This window comes from Bubalus kerabau, chromosome 4, assembly GCF_029407905.1.
Source record: "Bubalus kerabau isolate K-KA32 ecotype Philippines breed swamp buffalo chromosome 4, PCC_UOA_SB_1v2, whole genome shotgun sequence".
In the NCBI taxonomy this organism is placed as follows: Eukaryota; Metazoa; Chordata; class Mammalia; order Artiodactyla; family Bovidae; genus Bubalus; species Bubalus kerabau.
The window spans coordinates 182,491,009-182,514,599 of record NC_073627.1 but is presented as its reverse complement, the minus strand read 5'-3'; the positions used below and the strand labels follow the sequence as shown (position 1 = coordinate 182,514,599).

The 23,591-nt window shown below is 47.8% G+C and overlaps 2 protein-coding genes across 4 annotated transcripts; one reads left to right on the top strand and one right to left on the bottom strand.

Moving 5' to 3' along the window:
• The first annotated feature begins 126 nt into the window (after positions 1 to 126).
• On the top strand, positions 127 to 13,927 carry ACP1 (acid phosphatase 1). Of its 3 annotated transcripts, none has more exons than XM_055579561.1 (6): positions 129 to 281; positions 4,514 to 4,587; positions 4,836 to 4,949; positions 11,579 to 11,640; positions 13,403 to 13,508; positions 13,661 to 13,927. In XM_055579561.1, the coding sequence occupies exons 1-6, from the start codon at positions 239 to 241 to the stop codon at positions 13,736 to 13,738; spliced, it is 477 nt and encodes a 158-aa protein (XP_055435536.1). In that variant the 5' UTR covers positions 129 to 238; the 3' UTR covers positions 13,739 to 13,927. The 3 variants fall into 3 exon arrangements, with proteins under 3 accessions (XP_055435537.1, XP_055435536.1, XP_055435538.1); XM_055579563.1 differs by lacking the exon at positions 4,836 to 4,949 and adding an exon at positions 4,675 to 4,788; XM_055579562.1 differs by lacking the exons at positions 13,403 to 13,508; positions 13,661 to 13,927 and having other exon boundaries at positions 127 to 281; positions 4,675 to 4,949; positions 11,579 to 11,636.
• A 4,969-nt stretch (positions 13,928 to 18,896) lies between these two features.
• Positions 18,897 to 23,272, bottom strand: ALKAL2 (ALK and LTK ligand 2). Its single transcript, XM_055579795.1, has 4 exons — positions 23,017 to 23,272; positions 21,603 to 21,656; positions 21,436 to 21,516; positions 18,897 to 18,961 (listed from the first exon to the last, which is right to left on the bottom strand). The coding sequence occupies exons 1-4, from the start codon at positions 23,270 to 23,272 to the stop codon at positions 18,897 to 18,899; spliced, it is 456 nt and encodes a 151-aa protein (XP_055435770.1).
• Positions 23,273 to 23,591: the final 319 nt, after the last annotated feature.

Sequence of the window (23,591 nt, the reverse complement as noted above, 5' to 3'; positions counted from 1 at the left end):
CGCCTCAGGTGGCTCTCTGCGCCGCCCCGCCGTCCCCTCCCCCACGACCTGCAGGTGGCTCGCGGCTCCGCCTCCAGCCGCGGCGCTGGGGCCAGACTGCGCGAGCGCAAAACCGCCCGCTCGCCCCGGAGGTCGGCGCCGGACTACGCAGGCGCACGGGCGGGCCGCTCGTAGTGCGCATGCGCCGCGCCGGAAGCGTTTCGACGTTATTACTGGGCGCCTCTGCGCGCGCGGGAAGATGGCTGAGCAGGTGACCAAGTCGGTGCTGTTCGTGTGTCTGGGTGAGACGGCGCCGATCTAGCCCCGCTCTGAGTTTCCCGGAGGGCTGGGTAGGGCGTCATGCGTTCTGAGCTGCGCTGCGCCGCTGAACCAGGGCAAGTGCTAGGGAGGCGGCCAGAGAGAGGAGACCCGAGGGTGGTCAGTGCGCGGCGCCCCTCGTTTGCTTCCCGCGGCCGCCGGGCGGCTCTGTACGTGGGGTGCTCTTGACAAGGCTGGTTCTAAGTCCTGTGTCAGTCAGAACCTCTGTCGCCTGCTGACTCCTCTGTGCAGGTCTGGGTCTCTAGCTTTTGTTCAGTCTTCTCAAGCCTGGGTCCCCGCTCACCTGCAGCATCTGCACTCCAAGCCGGTGCTCTTGCCGTTGTTCAGTTCAGTTCAGTTCACTTCAGTCGCTCAGTCGTGTCCGACTCTTTGCGACCCCATGTACTTGCCTATAATTCCTTCCCCTGCAGGTAAACCCGAGGCCACTGAACTGATCTGACCTTTAAGGGTCTGCTGATACCCGAGACCCATGAATGCACTGGTTTGCTGGCCTGTTTACTTGCCTCAGGCTCCCAGATGGAGCGCACTTTAAAGGCAAATGGAGTGCGAAGGCTTAGGATTTCTTATAAAATTCAAACCCGGGAGATTTGATTCTCTAGGTCGCTGTGTAACAGCCCGATGTGTCAATATTTCTGTAGGTGAAATGAAGGTATTTCTCCCTTTTAATTCTTCAGGTACTTTCCAGCTCGGAATTATTTCATTTTTAAGATTTCAGCAATCAGCTTTCGTTTCTTAAAATCGAGTTCACTGTCCCTTTAGCTTTTGGGACTCTTCCTTTGATACCACCATCTCAGCACTTCCACTCCATCTCCTTAATTCCCAGAGAGAAAGACCTAAATGGCCAGAAGTCCATAAAAAGCTCCGGATGAGTCTGCATTTCCTGCAGAATAATAGCTTTTCCACTCCTCTTTAGATGCGCTCTTACGGAAGACCACAAGAGATCTGCTTGGCCTTTCCCACTTTCCCTGGTTTCCTATTTCCCACCCACACACCCTCTGGCTGCCTGCTCCCTTGCTTTTCAGCTGCTCAGCGTGCCTTCCACTGTGTACTTCTTTCTGGGAACTCACTTTGCATTTTTCCAGGAGAATCTTTCTAGAAGGTCAGACCCAAGCATTCCCTTCTTTACTTTTTCCAGATCCTCTTGGTACAGGTAATTGTTCCCATGACCCTTTATAGACATCTTTCCTCACACAAATTTTATTATAATTACTTGAAAGACTGCTGCAATGACTGTGGCTTATTTTTCTTTCTGTTTACAGCTTTAAGACAAAATATGTTCACCAAGTATTTGTGGAATTGAGTATCTGTGAAGGAAAAACGGAAAGGTGTCCTTGTTTCACGTTGACAATGGGCGTCATTTGATTTTAAGCTCTACACTGAAGCTGACTGATGGAGTCAGCAGCTTTGTTGAAGGGCGGTTCAGTCTGTGTTGAGTAGCTAATAGGGTTCCGTTGCTGTGCTCGTTTTACTTAGCAGTGTTGATTAGGCTGACGTGGTGCACTCTGCTGGCTGTTGATGGGACATAGCTGCTTGTGTGTATTTTTCTTCAGTACACTTTCTTTTTCCAGCAACTGCCATGGTACCAGGCGCTGTTCTGAGTGCTAGGGATACAGTGGTGAGGAAAACAGACAACAATCCCTGCCTCTCCAGAGCTCACCTTGTGTCATCAACAATCAGGTATTTGGCTACTCAGTCAGCTGGTGTTAACACTAAGGCAGGAAGGGCAGATGGGAGTGGAGTGCAGCTGTAAGAAGGGTTTTGTGGGGAGGCTTTACTGAGAAGGTGCCATTTGAAGAAAGACTTGGAAAAGGTAGGGAAGCAAGCATAGGGTATTTTGGAAAAGCGTCCTGGACCTGGAGGAAAGCAGGTGAAGGATTCTGAAATGAGGGTTCTGGCCACGTTCACGACGCAGCAGGGAAGCTGCAGCACCGGGCCCGGTGCCCTAGTTGCTTCTGGACGGACTTACCTCAGTTCCTGAGGACTTGGAGGTAATGTGGGCTTGTTGTCTCAGCGCCCATGGATCCGAAACTTGCCCATTCTTGGTGCACATACAGTGAGTGTTCTGAGGCAGAAGTCGGCAAACCCTTTAAAAAGCCAGAGAAGAAATACGCTGAGCTTCGACGCTCACACCGGGAGTAGTGCAGGAGCAGCCCTAGCCAGCGCGTGGTCATGCTCGGTGTGATTGGTCGTGCCCACTGGAATTTGAATTCTGTATAATATTCTCATGTCACAACATACTGTACTTTTGAGTTTTTTCAATCGCTTAAAAATGTAAAAATTATTTTTAGCATTGAGAACTGTATACAAAGGTGGTGGGTCCTGAGTCCTAGTTTTCAGACCCACTATAGGTCCTGTGGACAACGGATCTGGTGAGGCTGTGTAAGGACTTGGAGCACTGAGTGAGTTAAGCCTTTGGAGGATTTTGAGCAGAGGTGGGAAGTTCAGGTGTTGTGGCCATTCAGCTGTCATGTTGAGATGGGACTGAAGAAGGGTGAAAGCCACAAGAGGGAGACCCACCATTGAAAGAGAGCTTGTGTGTTGGACCAGAGCTTTGCTGGTGGAGGGGGTGAGACGTGGGGTTCTGATGGGATTTGAGGTCCCTGTTTGCCATTTCACTGGGCAGCCTGTATGCAGGACAGTAGCAGCAGTGCGTTCCCGGAAGGTGACAGTCTATTCCTTCAAAGCATTTATATGGACCTTTTTCAGATTGAAGTGCAGAAAAGTGTCACATGTTTACCGTCAGTAAGGGTGAAAGCAGAAAAGAATGGAACTGCTTATTTTGGCGAGACTGAGTATTGGGTGCTTTTGTGCAGTGGACCGATTGGAGTGTGTGTGCTGCTGCTCACGTCCAGCCAGCGCCGCAGGAGATGAGAGCTCAGTGGCGCCGGGCGGCCTTTCCCTACAATTGATCAGGGTTTATTGATAGATACTTTTCATCCTTTACAAACCAAGCCTAATTGTTCTTGTTTTCTTATAAGAAATGTTGTTGTCATCTTCTTTTCCTGTTCTCTTGTATCTACCAGCATTTATTTTCTTGTTTTAATTGAGTTTAATTATAGTTAATTAAGCTATAAATTAATTGTAGTTATTCCCAATAAGTCCTTGGCACTGGAGCTCGGGTGGCATCCTGGATTGACAGTACCCTGAGTATTGTCACACGTGGATGATGGGAAGGCGACCTGTCCCTGAAGACCGGAGTTGCCTGTTCAGAACTCTTCCAGAATCTCCAATGTGCCCTCTGAGTTTGGCTGGTTCTGTTCTGTGTCTTTTTGTAATAGTGAAACTATAACATTTTCCTGAATTCTACAATCCTTTTAGAGAAATATTGAACCTGTTGTTGTTCAGTCACTAAGTCGTGTCCAGCTCTTTGTGACCCCATGGACTGCAGCACGCCAGGCTTCCCTGTCCTTCACTATCTGCTGGAGTTTGCGCAGATTCATATCCAATGAGTTGATGATGCCATCCAACCATCTCATTCTCTGTCACCCCCTTCACCCCCTGCCCTCAGTCTTTCCTAGCATCAGGATCTTTTCCAGTGAGTCAGCTCTTCACATCAGGTGCAGACCCCCAAAATTGTGGCCAGCTAGTTTGAACTGAGGGTGGTCCTAGGAATCCATGAACTTGCAGCTGATAAAAGTTCTGGGCAGACTGGACAGCTTGGAGGACTGTCCCTACCAAGCTGGCCGGCTCCTGGGTGCACGGCGCTCAAGCAGGGGCTCTGCCAGGTCCTTTAGTAGAAGTCTGTGTAGAACCACAGTTAGGCCTAAATGTATTTGCTTCTGTATTTTATGAAACAACATATTGCTTTATTGTGTGCAGTATACTTGAAAGTATATATTTTAAAAGTCTATTCTATATCATTTTAAAATAGACTGGTTGCAACCCACTTCACTGATTTCATGGTTAGCTTCTGGGTTAGTGATAGCAAACTGAAAGATGATTTGGGCCCTGACTTCTGGTTTCTGATGTCCTTGTCGTTCGTACTTTGTGTGTTTGGACCATTGCTTTGAAGTCATGCAGTGGGGTTGGGCCGGCTGTCTGGCTGGGTCCCGCCACGTGCTGGAAGCACAGTCGCCGCAGAGAAGAGTGTTTGCCTCCTCGCTGCTCCAGCTGTGTGATTGTGCTGTGCTGGGCTCAGCACCTGCACTTCCCTCAAACCAGACGCTCACTCTCTGATCCCCCACCTCTTTTTAAGGTAACATCTGTCGATCACCCATCGCAGAAGCGGTTTTCAGGAAACTTGTAACTGATCAAAACATTTCAGATAATGTAAGTACTGTTCACTGTCTTAAAGAAGCCAACTTGATTGGCTTTGGGGCAGAAAATTGTGAAAAGAATTCTTTTTTTCTCCTGCAGTGGAGGATAGACAGTGCAGCGACCTCCACGTATGAACTAGGAAACCCTCCTGATTACCGGGGGCAGGCCTGCATGAAGAAGCATGGTGTCCCCATGAGCCACGTTGCCCGGCAGGTACCGTGCTTGACCTTGAAAGCGCACTTGTGTGTTTTATGTTGCAGTGGATCATTGACAGTGGTGCTGTTTCTGACTGGAACGTGGGCCGGTCACCAGATCCAAGAGCTGTGAGCTGCCTAAGAAATCATGGCATTAACACAGCCCATAAAGCAAGACAGGTAGAAGAAACCTTGTTTAATTTCTCATACATTGATCCCATAACCTGAGAGTTGTGAGAAGCTTAATGAGACTTACGTGTAATGAATGTGTTTATGTAGGGTTGGCTGAAGCAGCTACAGTGCACCCGTTCTGGGTCCACAGTTCTGAAAGGTTTGCGTGACCTTGGAACTGGCTTACTAGAGCACGAGGTCGAGAGCCCTGACCAAGCGCTGGGTGACCTGCGTTGTCGTCCCCTTTTTGTTTCTGGTGCCCTTTTATGTTCTGGTCCAGGTGGCTTACTCTGCTTCCATTGCGAGGTTGCTGCTATTGGCCTGACCCAAAGTTTGTCTGGGTTTTTCACAACATCTTACAGAACAGCTTGAACGAACTTTTTGGCCAACCCAACAGAATACAGTTCTGCTATTAATACAAAAACATTTCCAGCTGTGAAGTGCCTTGGAAGTACAGGGTAATGCTGATATTTTTATGGATGCGTATTCTGCACACAGCAGTTTTACTTCTGAGTGTGGCCCAGGAGAGCATTCTGCATTGCGGCTGGTGCATCTCACCTGCTTTCCAGGGTGGAGTCCGCCAGCTGCATGTGGCTCTTCACCTTTGAGGTATGGCCAGTGTGATGGGAGTGAATTTTAAATTATAACACATTTCAATAGCCACTTGGTCTGGTGGGTGCCTGTAGGGTTCCAGACTCACATGGGACTGTGGGGTGGGGGAGTGAGGTGTCCGTGGTGGCGTGCCTGGCAAGACATCAGGGCCCACGGGTAGCCAGCCCTGTGCTCCTTGTGCAGAAGCTGCAGTGGGTGCTGGCACCGGGAACTTCTGTAGCCATGGGGACCAGCTTCTGCAGAAATAGGCTTCGTTCTGACTGCTGTGTTCTACAGGAATTGTTACTTTTATTGGTACGATTATATTGTGGAGATTCAATTGGATGTTTTAAAAAACCTGTCTAAAACCTTCAAACTTCATTTTGTATCATCCCAACAAAATGTACAGCTCTGTGGACTGGGATTCCAGCTGAACCACGCACAGCCCAAGAAGGGCTGTGGCTTGGTGTCAGAGCATGACAGCCCACGCCTGGAGAAGAGCTTTTGAGGCCTTCAAAACGAGAAGCCAAATATTTTCAAATCGCTTGTCAAGTGTATTGCATGTTTATAAGTATGGCTGGCAGCGTGGGAACTATAATTGAGCACTAGTGCTTAAAGCAGGACTGTTTGTAAAACTAGATAAAGATCCCTCAGTCATTGTTACACTAAGTCTTGTCTCGACTTAAAACTGCAGATTGCTTTGCCATGCATCATATTTTAAATTATTAATGTCTTAATTTTTACCAATTATGGGAGGAAGTAGTTGATAAACACATTTTACAGATCAAGAAACACTTCCAGAGAGAAAATAAATGACTTATTAAAAGTTACCCAGCTGCCAAGTGGTAGAACTTGGATTTAATTACAGGTTTATTTGGTGGAATGTGAGCCAGAAAATTCACAAAACAAAATTGCTATAGAAATACTTTTAACATGTTTGTGTCTCAGGAATTAGTAATATACAGATTATTTTTGTCTTAGATTAATTTATTCTGAGATTTGTGAACTAATTTTCTGGCTATGTCAGTTGACTGTGTTAACAATTTACTATTTAACTATTTTAAAAACCCTTTCTTAAGTGGAATTTCACTGGACAGAGATTAAACATTTTTTATATCATTTCTCCACTCTAATCTCTTTAGGGTTTTGGATTCCTTGCCAATTTCTACTTTCTGCTTTTTAAATATTTTGAGTAGTCCTTGAGAATTACGAGCAATCATATTTTCATGTTTTCTATTTTTAAGGTCAGATTAGTTTTCATACACTAAGTTTATAATAAAAATGTGCACAAATGAAGTATTTTAAATACACATGCCTTAAAAAAACAAAGCTAGAAAGTTATTGCTTATGAAATTATTACCCGTTTTTGAAGTAGTATCTCCACATAAACTACTTTTTCCTTTTCCTTGTTGCTTTTAAGAAAATTCTCAACAATGATTTTTTTTTTAATTTCAAAGTCCTAGTAAGATATGTCAGTATCGCATCAGATCTTTGTTATTTTTAGCATTTTCTCATGTTTACAGGTTTCCTCTTTAGCGTCACAACTTGTGTGAGAACTGTAATACTTCTACTAAACCTGAGTTTAACAGACAAAATACATTTAGGGTGCTTTTTTCTCTGTATCACGTGTAAATCAGTTCCCTGGTTATGCGAACTCACATCTGGTTAGTTCTGGGGGGTTGTTTACTTTACCATACATTCTTTCCTTTTCAGTAAACTTTATTTGACACGTACACAGATGTCTGGGTATGCAGTGCATCTTGCATCATACCAGCTCCCCTCTACTGCAGAGGGCCCCACTCAGAATGCCTCCTAACCTCCTACCTGTACGGCAGTGGGATCCTCTAGTGCATATCTTTCTGTCAGCATTTTCCTTTGTGAGATTCTCCGTATTGCTCCTAGCAAAGCTTCGGTCATCTTCATTTGTGGATTCGGTGTCGTTCCACAGTTAGTGACAGTCTGTTTATCAGTACCTCTGGGTGGAGCAGCCTCGTAACACAGGTGGCCTAACATTCTCTTCACTTAGAAAACTTTCGCCAAACAGCGACAGCGTTTCTGCTCTAACGGCTTGGGAGGGTTCATCTGCTCCATCCTAATTTTGTTGTTTCCTACCCTTGCTGTCGTTTTCTCCTGCTGTCTTTAGCTTTTCTTTGGTGCGTAGTTTCCAACAATTTTATGTGGTCAGCTTCACTTGCTGAATTGTGTCTTGATGGTTTTTATCAGTTTTTTATCAGAAAATTCTGGGCTGTTATCTGTGTCTATTTTTCTTCCCCTCATTCTTCTGAAATTCAACCTAAATGTATTTTAAACATAAATTTCTTACGACTTTTCTACTTTTTCCATCCTTTTCACTTCAGTTTTTAGTCTGAGATTTTCTACTGACCTGTTCTGTGATGTACTAATCTTTCTGTGTTTTCAAACTGTTATAAGCCTTTATTGAATACTTGATGTCTGTTATTTTATTTAATAAATTTTATTTTATTTCATTTAAAAATTTATTCCAGCTCTTGGGTAAAATTATGCATCTTGCCCTATATTTTTTTGAACAGTTCTGATCATAGCTGTTTATTTGGTTGGCCAAAAAGCTTGACGAACCTAGACAACATATTAAAAAGCAGACATTACTTTGCCGACAGAGGTCCATATAGTCAAAGCTGTGGTTTTTCCAGTAGTCATGTATGTATGTGGGACCATAAAGAAGCTGAGTGCCAAAGTATTGATGCTTTCAACCTGTAATGCTGGAAAAGACTCTTGAGAGTCCCTTGGACTGGAAGGAGATCAAACCAGTTAATCCTAAAGGAAATCAACCCTGAATATTCATTGGAAGGACTGATGCTGAAACTCCAATACTTTGGCCACCTGATGCCAAGAGCCAATTCATTGGAACAGAGCCTGATGCTGGGAAAGATTAGGGTAAGAGGAGAAGGGGTGACAGGACAAGATGGTTGGCTGGCATCGCTGACTGAACGGACCTGAGTTTGAGCAAGCTCTGGGAGATAGTGAAGGACAGGGAAGCCTGGTGTGCTGCAGTCCATGGGGTCGCAAAGAATCGGACACAATTGAGCAACTGAACAACGACGACAAGAGTTTGTTTGGAAGAAGTTTGGTAATTTTCCGTAACATTCTGGAAAAACCCAAATGAGGTTTTTGGCCAACCCAATAAAATAAGGTCTGGTGACTGACACCTGGGTCCTCTGTGAGTCTGCTCTCCTTCCGCTTTATTTATTGCTTCTGTGCTGATTTGGATTAAATGCTGAGCATGATGTGTGAGCCGTGTGGATGCTCTGGGTTCAGGTCCTTTGCCATCGGGGCTTCGCTTTGGTGGGGAGGGTCTGGTTCGGAGCTGACTGGGAGCTCATCCTGCTTCACGGGGCTCTGGCCGTCCTGGCCAGCTCCTTTAGGGGGAACTCAGGAACCCCACCTGATCGGGGGGCCTGCTTCTGTCTGGAGGTCGAGTTCTGTTTCTCCCTCCCTGGGCCTGCTGCCGCCGGCCCCCTGTCCTCTTGGCTTCTTGTGCTGAGTCTGTTAGGAGCTCATCGGGTGCTCTGAGAGAGACCCTGTGGGGACCAGGCTTCCCTCTCTGGGGTCTCCCTCCTCCTCTGGCCATCTTGCCATCCTTACCTCCAGCTTCTCCAGCTGGTGAAGTTGCTGGCTGTCTTTGGTGCTTCTGCCCAGCCTTCTCGTGGCCCAGGAGGCCGTGTGGTTCTACTCTCTTGATGCCGAGCACCCACTTTCCCCCCCACTGCGATGATCACAGTGTCCTCAGATGCTGCTGGTAGCCCCTCCTGTGAGTCTAAAGCATGATCCCCACAGTGGGGTCCAGGGACCCTCGGTCATGAGGTCAAAATGTATGAGTGAGGGAGGGATCCATTCAAAGGATCAGACTAACCAGTGAACATGGGCAGAGTAGGAGAAGCTTGCTGATGTGGTTTCATATTCCACATTGCAGGTAACCTGTGAGAAACCACCTCTGAATGAGTTTTGGTGTTAGATCAAAGAATATCCACAGTCATACAATGGGTGTAAAAAGACTTCTTTTAAACTATGTACTTGTGTGAGGCTGAGTTTGTGTATTTCAGCCGATCAGATGCTGAAGCACACAGGATAACCACCTGTCTTGAATATGTAGATATTAAAGAAATTTGCAGAAATGTAAAACAGTGCAACTCTCCTCCTTGTGTTTCAGTGTGGAAAACATAGCTGTTTTTCATTTACAAAAATGTTATAATAACAAGTAATGAATTTTTATTATTTTACGCAAATAGTTTATAACAGTTTTACTTTTAATAACTTTGGTAAATATTTTGAGAGTTAAACCATTCTGCAGCCAAAAAGTTTAAGATCTCTCTTCCGACCTCAAGCCTAGGCGCAGGGTCAGCAGGTACTCTGGGGGTGGGAGCAGGCTGCCGGCTGCCCCTGGCAGGTCAGCCTCTCAAGTAGCCCGGCTTGTCTACAGTGGCAGAGAGTCCCCAGGTTTGCACATTCGGCTCTGCGCACGCACTTGGGATTTTGGCCTTTCTCAGCCTGGCCATCATGGGAGCGTGTTAATGACTGTGCAGAAGTGTTCGGTTTTGATGGCATTTTCTGGTTTTTTCTAGCAATAGGGCTGTTTGTCACAGCTGTTGATTTATAGCTGCAAGCGAAAACCCTTTACCGTGCATTCTTCATGTTAGTTGTCGATTCTTTGACAATTATCTTAACATCCTGACCTCATGTAGCCACATGCAGCTGTCAGTGACTAAAGTTTAGGATCTGCAGTCACAGTCTTTGCAAAATTAAAAACAATGTTTAATCCCAGGACATTTTCAGACAGCTAACTTGGGGAAATAACTTGTAATATTTGTTCTAATACATTTTGAAATAATCTAGTGCCTTGGGAATGTGAACAAAATTTGATTCCAGTATTTTATCAATATAGTATACTGAAAACTAATGCAAATGCATACTGAGAGCCAAAATTTATTATTTTTAACAGAATAATGAGTATATTTATTGTTCTTCTGCAGCACTGACTATAGTCGAGTGTCACTTCTCTCTTAACCAGATGATCAGAATCCTCCTTGTGGTTATCACTGTACCACTGTATTTCAGAGGACTTTTTTTAGTGATGAAGATGATGATTGAAATAACATTCCTAGAAATTATTTCCACCTTTGATTTGGGGCATGTTTTCCTTCCTCCCTCCCTCCCTTCCTGCCATTTTTTTAGCTGACATATAGCTAACTTACAATGCTGTGTTAGTTTCAGGAGTACAGCAAGGTGATTCTATTATATATATATACTTTCTCAGATTCTTTTCCCTTATAGGTTATTAAAATTGAATATAGTTGCTCCTTTTTATTGTCATTATAACAGTAAAAAATCAGAAAATAATTTTTCGTTTATATTTTAGCAGGCTTGTGTTTACAGGTGTCAAAAAATGCCAAGGTTAGGTTAGAATTAGTAAAAATATAGAGCGGCACTCTCTTCTGTGTCATGTCCAAATTATACACATTCAGTAAGGAGAAAGAAGATCCAGGGAGTGTCACTCATGCGTTTCTGTCTTAGATCCCTGAGCCCCACTTACATGTCAGCTTCCTCTCCCCTCTGCTCTGCTTTATTTTTCCATGAGACAGTCACTCCTGTGAGCTGCACGCCCTGCATGGGGGAAGCCCCACAAGGACAGTGTCTGCCCTGCAGTGGGCACCCGTCACTGGGGCTCAGAATGAGTGCCTGGAGAGTGAAGAACAGGACTCAAATATGGAATGTATAATAAGTTAGCTGTATTACACTTTGTTTCTAAGAAGTGTACGATGAAATATAAGCTTTGCATGCACATACTATAAAATACTATCTTATGATGACCCCAGGAAACTTTATAAAACTTCTTTGTAATACAATTTTAGGAAATTACTAATAAGTTAACTCTGTTTTAACTTTAAAGTGCCCTAAATGATTTAACTTAATTAGTAGCAGATTCCAGTATAGCTTTTTTTAAGTTGTTTTCCATCCTCTAGGCTTGATTGGTCTGAATGTAAACACTGTTTTGATTTCTCATCTGCTTTTAGGTTACCAAAGAAGACTTTGCCACTTTTGATTATATACTATGTATGGATGAGAGCAATCTGAGGTAATCACATTTTTAAAGGGTATTTCTCTTCAACTCATTTCAGTAATAGGCCAGGCAGTTTGTTGTCCAAATGATTTTTTATTACCTTAAACTTTTAATAAATGGTGGTGGTCATAATATGCAGAATTATTTATTTAGAAGAGTGAGAAATCCAGAGTCATTTAGAATTGAGTCTCACAGGTGTGTTTACATCGAGGCACACCTTCTGATAAGGAAGGTCTGCTGTGTAAGGTGACTGTTTTGCAGAAAAGAGCCTTTGTTACTGCTGTGATAACTCTCGGGGTGCTTCACTGTGTCTCATCCTACTCCCCTTTAGTGCTGCCCCACCCCCATCCCGAAGGAAAGGCTGGCCAAAAAAGACTTCTTACTCCATTTAAATTGTTGATTGCCTTAATCAATTTAAAAACAAAAGCTGTCAGATTAAGGTATTAGACAAAAGTGGCTCTGCGCACCAGAGCACTAGCCCAGAAGTCTGCATGCTGGCCCCATCTTGTCACTGGGAACTGGAGGCACAGAGGGGTTCGTCACGTGCCCGGGTTCACGGTTCAGGGGTGGACGTGGTGGGCTTCAGGCCTCGGCTCTGCATGGCCTGAGTCACAGCCCCACCTCACGTGGGTTTGACCCTCGCGACCTAAATCTGGGTGACAAGGAACTTGGTGGCATTTCTTCAGCGGTGTGTACCTAACACTGGTCACCTGGGCCTCTCGTGAAGTCTAGGGTGGGCCACGTGTGTGAAAATTAAACCCAACAAACAGTATGATATAATGTGCCGAGGGTGCAAAGGTAAGTGAATACGGTGTATCTGGCTGTTCAGAGGACTGTGTGACCGTGTGCCCGCTGTGAGACAGGCACCAAGCTGCTTGTCACAGTCTGCCCGCACCAAGGGGACAGAGACCAGCCCTCCCCGTGAGCACAGGACCACCCTGACTGCTTCCCTGCTAACCCGTAAATGTGCATGCATTTAATTAAGAGAAACTTTCCTTGAGTCGCTGTTGTGGGGTGGTCAGGCACAGATGCACCAAGCTTACTAGGTTTTCGTTAAGTTCATTAAAATGCGTCAATTTTCTATTTTTGTTTTTCACTTGTTTGGCCTCATTTTTCTCGCTGAATAGCTTATCAGTGTTATCTGCAGCATCTTGCTAGAGAACTCTGTGTGCATATTAATTAGAGAAGTTTCGGAGGTGGTTGGCATTTGGTGGTGCAGCCCTTGCCACCCCAGTCCTCCCCGCTCTCCTTGTTTCAGCCTCGTGGCTTCTCGGGGAGGCTCTGCGCTGAGGGCTGCAGGTCTCCTGCTGGCCTCCCCTGTGGTTTGTTAATCAGGCCCCACAAAGCTCAGTGAGAAGGCTGAGCTGGAAGCAGACGGAGTGGCCGTAGGGTCCGATCAGGACACCTCCCCAGGGAGCCTGCCACCCTCTGGGACCTGTCTTCGTGGCTTTTTGAGTTCCGTCCTGTCTTCTTGCTCAGTTGCTGACCCTGGGTCTTTCTGAACATGTGCTTCAGAGGAGAGGGCTAATTATTGTCCGACCTGAGGGAGCACATCCTGTGTAAACGTGCTGCCGTCGGAGCCCCCTTGCCTGGGAGAGAGAGCCCGCGGGGGCAGCCACCCGGAGGCTGTGCCCAACTGCCGAGTGTTTGGTTTCCTTTTTAAATCAGGTCACTTTTGCTGGATTTTGATACGGATACTTCATAAAACCCTAGCAGATGTCCCAGTTTAACTGGAAGCCATAGATCAGAAAACTAAGTTCATGTTTCAATTTTACAGAGATTTGAATAGAAAAAGTAATCAAGTTAAAAACTGCAGAGCGAAAATCGAACTGCTCGGGAGCTATGATCCACAAAAACAACTTATCATTGAAGATCCCTATTATGTAAGTGTGGTCTCACTTCCATCCTGATGCTCACAGACAAGGGCGATGTACAGGGAGCCTGCTTGAGTGCCTGCCGTCGGGGGCCAGAGGCAGGCTCCCTGAAGGCGAGTTCCTGAGGGGTTTGTTGCTCTCCCTCCTCCCTGTCCTCCCAGGGCAACGACGCCGACTTTGAGACCGTCTACCAGCAGTGCGTGCGGTGCTGCAGGGCCTTCCTGGAGAAGGCTCGCTGACCGGCCGTCCCGCTGCGGCCCAGGCTCGTCCCCGCCCGTGTGTCCAGTGCCAACAGCGTCACCGTTCCCGAGCCAAGGCCGCAGCCCTCTCTTCAGTTGACTCACTGTTTCTTACCTGAAAAAATAATTGTAGATGGAAATCAGTCTTTGTGTTTGGCAAAAGAGTAAATAAAAAATCTTTATATGGGGTAAGAGTTCCTTAGACTAGCTAACCTCCCACTATGCCCCAGTTACAAAAACGGTGGAACAGTCGAAATAGTGGAGCAGCACAGTAGACCATAGTGAAGGGAAGTGAGACGCCCCGGGGGCCTGCGCTGCCCCCCTCTGTGGATGGGCCCTGCCGCACCGCCTCTCCACGGGGCCGGCGCCCAGCGGCGGTGAGCTGCCACGTGCGCACACTCAGGACAGGAAGGAGCGAGGGTCGTGGGATCATCCTCAGCACCTTCACTCCTTCTTAGTTTGTGTCTGTGTAGTTCGTTTCATAAGGAAGTCACCTTATGTGTTCCCATTGGAACCCCTTTGCCTCTGGAAATGTAGTTATATCCAGGAGAAGGACGTGTGTGCTGGTTTGTCTTATGGTCAGTTGGGGACTGTGTCTGCTTCTACATGTGTACAATTGCCTGAATGTCAATTACAAATCACCTTGTGTGGGAAAAGTATTAAGTTGGAAAAAGTCCTTTTATGTTCGAATGCTTAAATATCGATATATTAAGTATTGTTTTGTCAGTGCCTGGTTGTGCACACTTTGAAATAACTAATCTAAAATTCATATGAATATATGTCAGAAAAAATTGTTCTCAAATAAACTGGGGAAATTACAAAAATACAACTGAGGTGCAAGTCTGGTGTCTGCCTGCTTTTTTACAGAGAGGTGAGGAAGAGTCAGAATGCCTGGGCTCCCCTGTCCCTGTGTTTGGGGTGTGGTATGCCTGTCTGCTCAGGGTCAGGCAGAAGCCTGAGGAGCGGGCCTGCTGAGCAAGCATGTTGCTTCCGCTTGACTCATCTGTTCATGGGAGAAGCTGGTGGCCCTCAGCCATAGCCGCCTGGGACCCCAAGAGAGACTCTGCATGGAGGGCTCGATGAGGGACAGTGGTTCTCCGAGTCTTCACCCCTGTCCATAGCTGGTGACCTGAAGCCCTGGGAGGACTGAGTCTCAGGTCAGTCTGAGTGACAGTCACTCAGCAGCAGGGAGAGCGCAGAGGCATGGTGTCCAGTCCTCAGTCTCGTGAGGGTCTCAGGTGGGGCATTTAGTCCTTGGGCCTGAGGGGCGAATAAGCCTGTCGTCACCCCAGGCCGTCAGGGGTAGCAGAGGTGAAACGCTGGGGAGGTTTCGCCAGAAGACTGCTACGTGAGACATCCTGAAGACTTGCGAGTCAGGTGGACTGAGGATTTGATAATGGTAGCTCTAAAAAGAATCAAGGGGAAAAGTATAACTGCAGCTAGAAAACAGGGAAGCAACGTACTTCAGAAGCTATACCCCAGAGTCTTGACCATTTAGTAATTGCTCAGGGCCAGAGAATTTTTTACTGTTTCTGTTCTTTCATGTTCATAGTTTACTTTCCTTAATGTTTATGTCTTACATGCGGATTATCACACAAATCCTAGGATTCTAGTTGACTTTGTCCCTAGGCTATATCCGGGGCGTCCCTGGTGGCTCAGCGGTACAGAACCCACCTGCAATGCCGGAGCCTCAGGAGCCACAGATTAGTTCCCTGGGGCAGGAAGATCCCCTGGAGGAGGGCATGGCAACCCACTCCAGTATTCTTGCCTGGAGAAGCCCATGGCAGAGGAGCCTGGCGGGCGACAGTCCACGCGGTTGCAGACGCAGGACTGAAACAACAGCGCTACGTGTTAGGCCGCATCAGGCCAGGGGTCCTCTGAACAGAAAATATCACTGCTGAAGTCACTTGTTTTTAAAAAATTAGATCCAGTCAGATTTGTTCAAAATACATCTACCTATAAAATCTGGAGCTTCTCGGAAGTTTTAAGGTCCCTCTTGGTTTAACGTGTCCATTACAAAGTCATATAGGAAATAGAGGCACACTTACTTGAACTATTCACTACCAGATCACGTATCTTATGGAGTATGTCACCAATATAGTACCAGTCTCTAGAAAATGCTGGTTGTCCCTTACAAGAATTTGTAGCTTTCTCATTTTATTTATGCCTTTTATATTCTGTGACTTCTGCCAGTATTTCAGTCTCATAAAGATTTGTAAATCACAAATTCCCCAGATAAACTTGTTCAGAAGTAAAGAGTCACTCTGAAGACCTCACTGTACCAAACACTTCATTTATTACTGGTGTTTTATTTACAGTATTTACATATTGCACAGTATCTGGATACCACTTTACACTTATTTTACAAAAGGACAAATGAAGTCAGCCTGAGCATGTACACAGATGTCTCCACACTGAAGTTCTTCTTTTTTTTTCATGCAGTTCCAAATAATATTCTGGGAATTTAATTCTAAAAATAATAAAATATTAATACCATATGCTATATGAAAATATATTTTTAGATTCTGCTGACTCTGCTTATGTTTCTAAAGAAATATCTGTGATGTCACCTAATCAGGAAAAAGATCTCTCTCTGCCATTTCACAGCATGACACATGTCAAAGGCGGTCCTGTTGTCTAAAAAAATGAGTGGCAAGCATTACTGTCAGGCACACAAATGTACTGATTATGTGTCCACACATGGTGTCAACAACATACGAAACTCAAGGTAAAGGAATTATGGAAGAGTCTGTCTGCAAAAATAAATCTCTGTTCACGGGGTGTGTTCAGAAGGCAGTGGGTTCTGTCCTGTTGGTCTCCAAGGCACTTCTCATGGGTCCTGGGCTGCTGCACAGCTCTGCTCACTGCAAAACAGACAGGCTTGGTTTTCTAGAATGACTCGCACTGGAAGACCTATATGTTAAATTACATGCAACATAATCTACCTGCGATGCAGGAGACCCAGGTTCAATTCCTGGTTCAGGAAGATTCCCCTGGAGAAGGAAATGACAACCCACTCCAGAATTCTTGCCTGGGAAATCCTGTGGACAGAGGAGCCTGGTGGGCTACCGTCCATGGGGTCGCAAAGAGTCGGACACGACTGAGTGAGCAACACTGATGTGTGTCCAGATCTGAGGAGTTTCAGTCTGCATGTGTCTCCCTGTGTTCCTGTGTGTCTTTTACTGTGAGAAATAACTCAGTTCTGCTGTCACCATGGGCCTGCTGTGCTGAAGGAGTGAAATCGTCTCAGATGAAGAGAATGCCTGCCGGGCTGAAGACTAGAGCTCGGTGTTGCCGCGTCTGCTGTGCGTTCTCGGCAGTGCAGTCTAACTGACTGCGGTGATCCTGGGCTGCATTTTGTAGAATGAGGTGGATGCTTGCTACTTGTTTCCTCTGAAAATATTCCATGCCTGAGGCTGTGAAATTACCTGAGGGGAAGCCCAGGACAAGGAGAGTGTGTGGGGAGGCTGTCTTGCCATGTGGGAGAGGGGCTGGAAAGCTAGACTCCTCTGGCTGGAGGAGATCAGGTTGTGAGGTGCAGAAAGGAGAGGGCTCTGCTCTGAGATCACGGAGTGGAGGGGTTCCACGCTCAGGACCCCCTGAAGCCTGACTTCCTTCAGACCAGCCTTTAAGAGGCTGAGGTCATGGTCTGGCGTGGGAAGAAGCATCTCCCTCTGCAGGTGCGTCCTGATGTCTTCGTGGGTTAGGACCACAGAAGAGGCACTTGGGCACAGCTTATGGCTCGTGAGCAAAGTCGGATGTTGATGCAGGACGTGGGCTCTACCCTCCAGGGGGTCAGGGAGACCCTTGACTCTGCACTGTCACCAACCAGCTAAGTGTTTGCAATTGTGGCTTAAAGCTTCTGGAATTGGAAGAAATTAATCTTTTAAAGCACCATAAAGCTATTTTAGCATAAGAGTCTATATTGTAAATGACACCTTGGCCAAAACAAACACGGTTACTGACTGGTGGCACGCCTGCTGTGCGGGAAAGCCCTCCTGACGCGGAGCAGGGCGGGGCCGTGCTGGGAGCAGCGCACAGCCGCCGGGCTCCTGGGAGCCACTACTCCCGCCTGTGCACTTGCGCGAGCTGTCTTTGCGGGAGAGCAGTGAGGGGACACAGGGGTCAGCTCACAGGCAGGGAGGCAGGGAGCCTGCGGCCTGACCGGGTCTCCCCACTTGTGAGTAAATGGCAGTTGTTTTCCAAGGATGTGCCTGGTTCATCTTTGGGAACAGTGATGCTTTAACTATAAAGAAATACTTAATAAAAGCATTCTCATCTCTCCTGGCAGGTTCTTTGGGAGACTTATAATAATCCATTCATTGCTTTAAAAATAAGTGTTCTGTTTGCCACGTGGGCAGTGGAGGAGAGACTGGGCAGCATTCAGATGAAACACGAAGGAGGAGGGATTTCTCAGCTTTCACTTTAAAAAATGTGCTTTCACTCCCCGCAGATAGGAAGTGTTGTAAGTTCCATGAGCCTGTGGAGGGTGTGGGGTCACAGCCTCCAGTAACCGCATGCTTCCCTGAACCCCTGTGTGCTGGACGGACTCCTCTGGGGAGAAGCAGTGCTGTGGACGGAGCTCAGGGCAGCACCCATGGCGGCTGCCCTGGACACCCGCGCAGACCTTGGTCAGCGTGGCCTTCGCCACAAAAAGCACCTCTCCTCGACTCACGGGAGACTAAGGGGCAGCCATCAGATGCAGACAGACCTGTTCTCAGCTGTTCTTTACAGCTTCATCAGTGCCCTGACATCCTGATAGACGTCCGCCTCAAACAGTATGTCTCTAGAATCTGCATGGATACGGTTAGTCATATCCTCATCTATGAACGTCTGAACGAGAGCCTGTAGGTGGGTGAGCAGGACTTCACACGTGCACCAAGCGTGTGCTGAAGTCAGTAGCCAGTGGGCTGTGTGCAGACTACTGTGCGCTCAGCCAGCACGTCCTCCTGGGACTGGGCCCCAGCGGCTGCCTGCGTGGCTGTGTGTTTTACTGCTGGCCAGTATTTAGAGACAATTGGAGTATTCTGTCAGCCTGATCCATAATAACTCCACTTTCACCGAGAATGACTGTCTCTAAACCACCGTGCATTTTTCAAGTCCCAAACACACCCCATCTTTGGTGTGCAGGGCATGGTGACAGGGCCGCCAACTTACCTTATCCCTCCATGCACATCGGGCTGACTGCCAGCCGAGTAAGAAGCCGGGCACACCTCTTGTAGTCTGCAAGTGGGAACAGATCACAGACCCTCGTGAGATACCTCAGCAGCTTAGATGAACAGCATTCATTTAAAAGCCATAGCAGCTGCTAAAGCCATCCATTCCTTTATACACTCTGAATTCCCTGGAAGCAGCACGCAGACTGTCACCCGCAATCATGGCTTGAAGCTGCTGGCTTAACGATTCATGGCAGCTCAGGGCCGCCACTGTCACGTGGCAGAAGCTAGGTGATGTGAGCGCGAGGCCACTGGGGGCGGGGACGCAGACGTCCACACGCCTGCTCTGCCCGTCTGCTCCGCACAGGGGTGGCTGGGCTCATCAATATGGCTTTCATTTGCTTCCTGGCAGATGGTCTTCCCTGCCCTGTATTATTTAATAACTTTTAGGTCACGTGCAGGCCGGGTCCCCTCTTGAGTTGATCATAACATAAAGCCTTCCGCACAAAAATTCTAAAGACAGTGGGTCAGCACCCAAGTACCAGAGTGAAAACACCTGGCTGGACGATGGAGGGACGCAAGAGCTGGTTTCTGGGTGCAGCCTGGCCCTAGCGAGCGCATGTGGTTGCCTGCTCCATTTGTCTCGTAGGTGCTGCCTCAGAGGACAGGCAGCTCAGCAGTCATGGCCATACAACGGATTCCTCAAGACAGAGTTTACTTCTCAAGAGTCACAAAATCCTACTTAAAGATGGAAGAGTTCATACTCTTGGCCAAGTTCCGAGTGAATGAATAAATTAACAGCAATAAATATGCACCGCATGGTAGACAAGCAGCTAATTCTTCGAAAATCACACCTGATAAATATTTAGAGGACATAATTTAGACTCAAAGGATGATCTGACAGCTGGAAGCAGGGTCATTGGGACTCCTGGCTTTTTGGCTCTTCACCAGATGCACCACATTTTTTAGGATGTGGTTTTCCTAAACAGACCATATGTGATACAGTGGATTGTATGAGCTCAAAGAAGATACTGGCATTTGACACACGCCCTAAGATCCTGAGGTCAACCATCTCCCTGCTGGACAACATGGTCTCCACTCTGATGTCCACCTGGGGGGGTCCCCTTAAGGTGCAGACTGCCCAGCGGGTGTGGTGGACTCACAAGTCCTGCTCTTCAAAGGAGCTCACCACAAGACCACACCTTGAGTGAGAAGGTCCATTGTTCCTTCTGTCTGACCTGCCAGGATTCTGGGAACTCTTGTATTCAGCCTTGAACTGCACAGACGTGCCCAGATTTGGCTCCACAGCTCATTATGAGCTGAGAGGGGTGGGAGCCGTGTGATCAGCCGCGCGTCCAGAACACTGACCTGTCTCCAGGTGCAGCCGTGATGCGTCCTGGTCCTGCCACCTCCCCTTCTGGGTGACCAGGAGAATCACTGCCTCGCTACTCAGTTACATCGGCAGAGGAAGCAGCAAGTGTGTGTGTGTGGGGGGGGGGTGGTCCTGGGGAGGGTCTGTGGATGAGCGTGTGGCGTCTGCGATCAGGCACATGCAGCCCACAGACAGCGCTTGTGCCTCTGTCCCTGTGACGGTGCTGACTCAGGCCACCGCCCCTCCCTCCAGGAGGAGCTCCCTGCCTTCCTGCTGTGTCTGGGGGTGGGAGAGCTCCACAAAGTGGCTCTGCTGCCTACGCAGAGCAGTTTTCCCCTTCATGGAAAGGGGCTTACTGTTTTGAGCAGGACAGGCAGGTCTGGACAGTCTAAGGACAGCCTAAGGACAGTCCTGAAAACTGCTTCTAAGAGGCTTGACTTATTTGCACAGCTGTCCTCCTGTGAGCCTTAAAGGGAAGGGAAGTCGTGGTCCCTACAACACACAAAAATTGGTTAACGGCTCTAGCACATGTCACGCCAGCTACTCAGCTACTTGTCATCATTGCATGTTTTGTGAAGAGCACAAGGAGCCACATTTGGGGGAAATGAAATCCATTTTGTTGTAGATAACCCAGAAAGTTACAGCTGAGAGCCACATGAAGAGGGGCACCTGCATTTCTGAATGAATGATGAAACCAAGCAGAAGAGCAAAGTTCTGAAATAGCAGTAAAATTCTTGGGTGATGAGGTTAGAATTACTGGTGGAAACAAAAAGTCTCTGGCCAGGGTGGTGGGAATGGTCCAGATCCATCCTTCGATACTTTATACCCTACAGTAGTCACTTTAGCAACTCATTTTAAACGTTTGCTCCACTGTCAGAGTTGAGTGGATACAAGGACAGGCATGAGGCCAGAATTCGAGAAATGCACGGAAGAGTCCAGCCCATTCCAAGAGTTGATTAATTCCAGCAAATGTAAACTGTGTTCTGTTTGGCACTAGCTGCTGCATGTCGTTATCTTCCTCAATGGTCTACTTAGCCCAGCCCCTGACTGCAGAGTCAACAGGGAGTAAATATTAGCCAGTCTGGGTGACACAAGGCAGGCGCTGCTCACCCAGGTGGAGGCCCATACTCACGTCTACTCTACGCAGCGATTCAGGTGTGGTCACTTACATGCGGGGATGGTGCAGTCTCGGGTGTTGTGGTAAAGTCTGTGGAAGTGTTTGCTGCACTTTGGGCTGAAATACAGAGGGCCTGGAGCGTGCAAGGAGAAACAGATAGTGAGAGCTCCTGGGAGGCCAGTATCTGGGGAGAGGCGAAGGAACGAGGGGCAAGCTTACCTGTAAGATGTTTTAGAAACTTGTCTTTCATCCTTAGATCTCGAGGGACAATTTCTGTTTAAGGGAAAAGAAGTAAATTATTAACTTGACCAAAAGAAGCGTTTTCTCATGTGATCTGAAGTGGATGTTTTAAAATTACTGGATATTCTGCTATAAACAGCAATCATAGCAGTCCCTTGATTGCTATACAACAGCAATACGAGGACGGGTGAGCGGGCACATTGTCCTCAAGCCAGGTTCACAACACACCAAGATCTGCTACTAACACCGATCTCCACCATCAGGAGGGAGGCAGGGACCATGAAGTGTGTGTGTGTGTGTGTGTGACAGTTATCTTCCAGCGAATAAATCACTCTAGACACTTTCATCTTGAAGACCTAGAGAATCAAATTCAACCGTCTCTCAAAGTTCTAAGAGGAAAACCTGATATCACCCTTCAAACAAACAAAAAAATCTGCCATAGGCGTATTCTTCTAGGTATTCACTTAGAAAAAGGGTGAGAGTCTGTCAATACCACCTGTTGTGAAGGTTGGTATGAATGCATGCAAACAGACATAATCGGGCAGATGAGCTAAAGTACAGTTCCCAGGGAAAGCTGTGTCTGCACAGTCCCAGCTGGTGTTGGTGACTAGCCTGGCTGACATCCTTTCTGCTTTCAGCCTTGCTTTTGCTCTTTTTAACAGTCATCTGGATTCACTTTTACTCACCTGATCTGCACTAGTAATGTGATGGCATGTGGTCACACTACCACCAATTCTCCTCATTCAAAGAGGGGAGATTTCTGTAAGAATCTTGCTTGCAAGGTTTAGACATCTCCTAAATGTCAGTCTTCGTTTACAACTAAGTTTAGTCCGTCTATATAAAATTGACCTTATCATATTTGACCTGATTGTGTCATGAAAGCATTAAAAGCTTGCATGCTTTCCTTGGAAATTTCCCAGAGGGCAGCCACTCTGGGAAGGCTCTGCCGTGGGGATGGGGGTGGGGGTTCTGAAACATTTCTGTCTCAGTTGAAACTGCTTTGCTGAAAATATTTCCATTTCGAAAATAACAGATGACAGTTCCATGCTGAAATTACCGACCCGGGTAACAACTCACACGTCTTAGATGTGGATGAGGGGTGGTTATGTTATCTGCCAGGCATCATTCATGGAATTCCTATCTCCTTTTTTAAATAAAAATATTTCCCACTTTAAAAAAAAAAAAAAAAAGAACAGTAGAAATGCATTTATATTTTAAAACTACGTATGCGTTCTCAGAGTTCTATCTCCAAGCAAGTCCTGGTTCTTCTAGCGTCCCCTGATACCGGACAGGCAGACCCGGGGGGCGCGGGGAGGGGGGGCTCGGCCAGCCGCACAGGCAGGAGGCCTTTGCAGGCGGCGCTCGCCTCCACAGCGGGCGGGCGGGGACTCACCCACTCTCTGCTCCTCTGGGTAAGCGTAGTCCGAGACCTCCCTGCGGTCCAGGGTGTAGTCCTGCCGGCCCGAGAGCTGCAGCCTCTTGGACTCCCCCGAGTGGTACTTCCTGAGCTCCTGGACGATCTCCACGATGAGCCGCAGCAGCGTCTGTCGGTCCGCGGCCTCCCGGGGCTCCGCGCCGCCCCTGCCGGGCCCCGCCGCCCCCAGCACAAGCAGCAGCCCCAGCAGGAGGGGGCGCCCGGGTCCGTGCATTCTGCGCTCGGCCGGGCCGGGTGGGGTCGGTGCGGTCCCGGAGCTCGGCTCGCTGGAGGGACAGGGTGCGGGGAGACCTGGAGAGCCTGTCGGTAGGGAGGGTGGCGAGGCCACTCCCCTCGGACCGCGCGCCCCGGCCCCCGCGCCCCGGAGTCGCCAAGCCGGTGGAGGGGCGCCCCGCGCCGTCCGGACCGGGAAGGCTGCCGCGGGGCCGGGGCGGGAGGCTGGGCGGGGTCCCCACGCGGACGCCCCCTCCCCGAGGCCCCTCGCGGCGACGTGGAGAGCGCGCCTTGGGTGCCGCGCGCCCTCTGCGCAGGGC

Excerpts from the sequence above, each read along its gene's own strand:
- ACP1 (XM_055579561.1), top strand. The coding sequence starts at position 239 with ATGGCTGAGCAGGTGACCAAGTCGGTGCTGTTCGTGTGTCTGG. Across the intron at positions 4,950-11,578 it reads CAGCCCATAAAGCAAGACAG|GTTACCAAAGAAGACTTTGC; the intron begins GTAGAAGAAACC and ends ATCTGCTTTTAG. Across the intron at positions 11,641-13,402 it reads ATGGATGAGAGCAATCTGAG|AGATTTGAATAGAAAAAGTA; the intron begins GTAATCACATTT and ends TCAATTTTACAG.
- ALKAL2 (XM_055579795.1), bottom strand. The coding sequence starts at position 23,272 with ATGCACGGACCCGGGCGCCCCCTCCTGCTGGGGCTGCTGCTTGTGCTG. Across the intron at positions 21,517-21,602 it reads GTTTCTAAAACATCTTACAG|GCCCTCTGTATTTCAGCCCA; the intron begins GTAAGCTTGCCC and ends TGCACGCTCCAG. Across the intron at positions 18,962-21,435 it reads AGACTGCACCATCCCCGCAT|ACTACAAGAGGTGTGCCCGG; the intron begins GTAAGTGACCAC and ends TCCCACTTGCAG.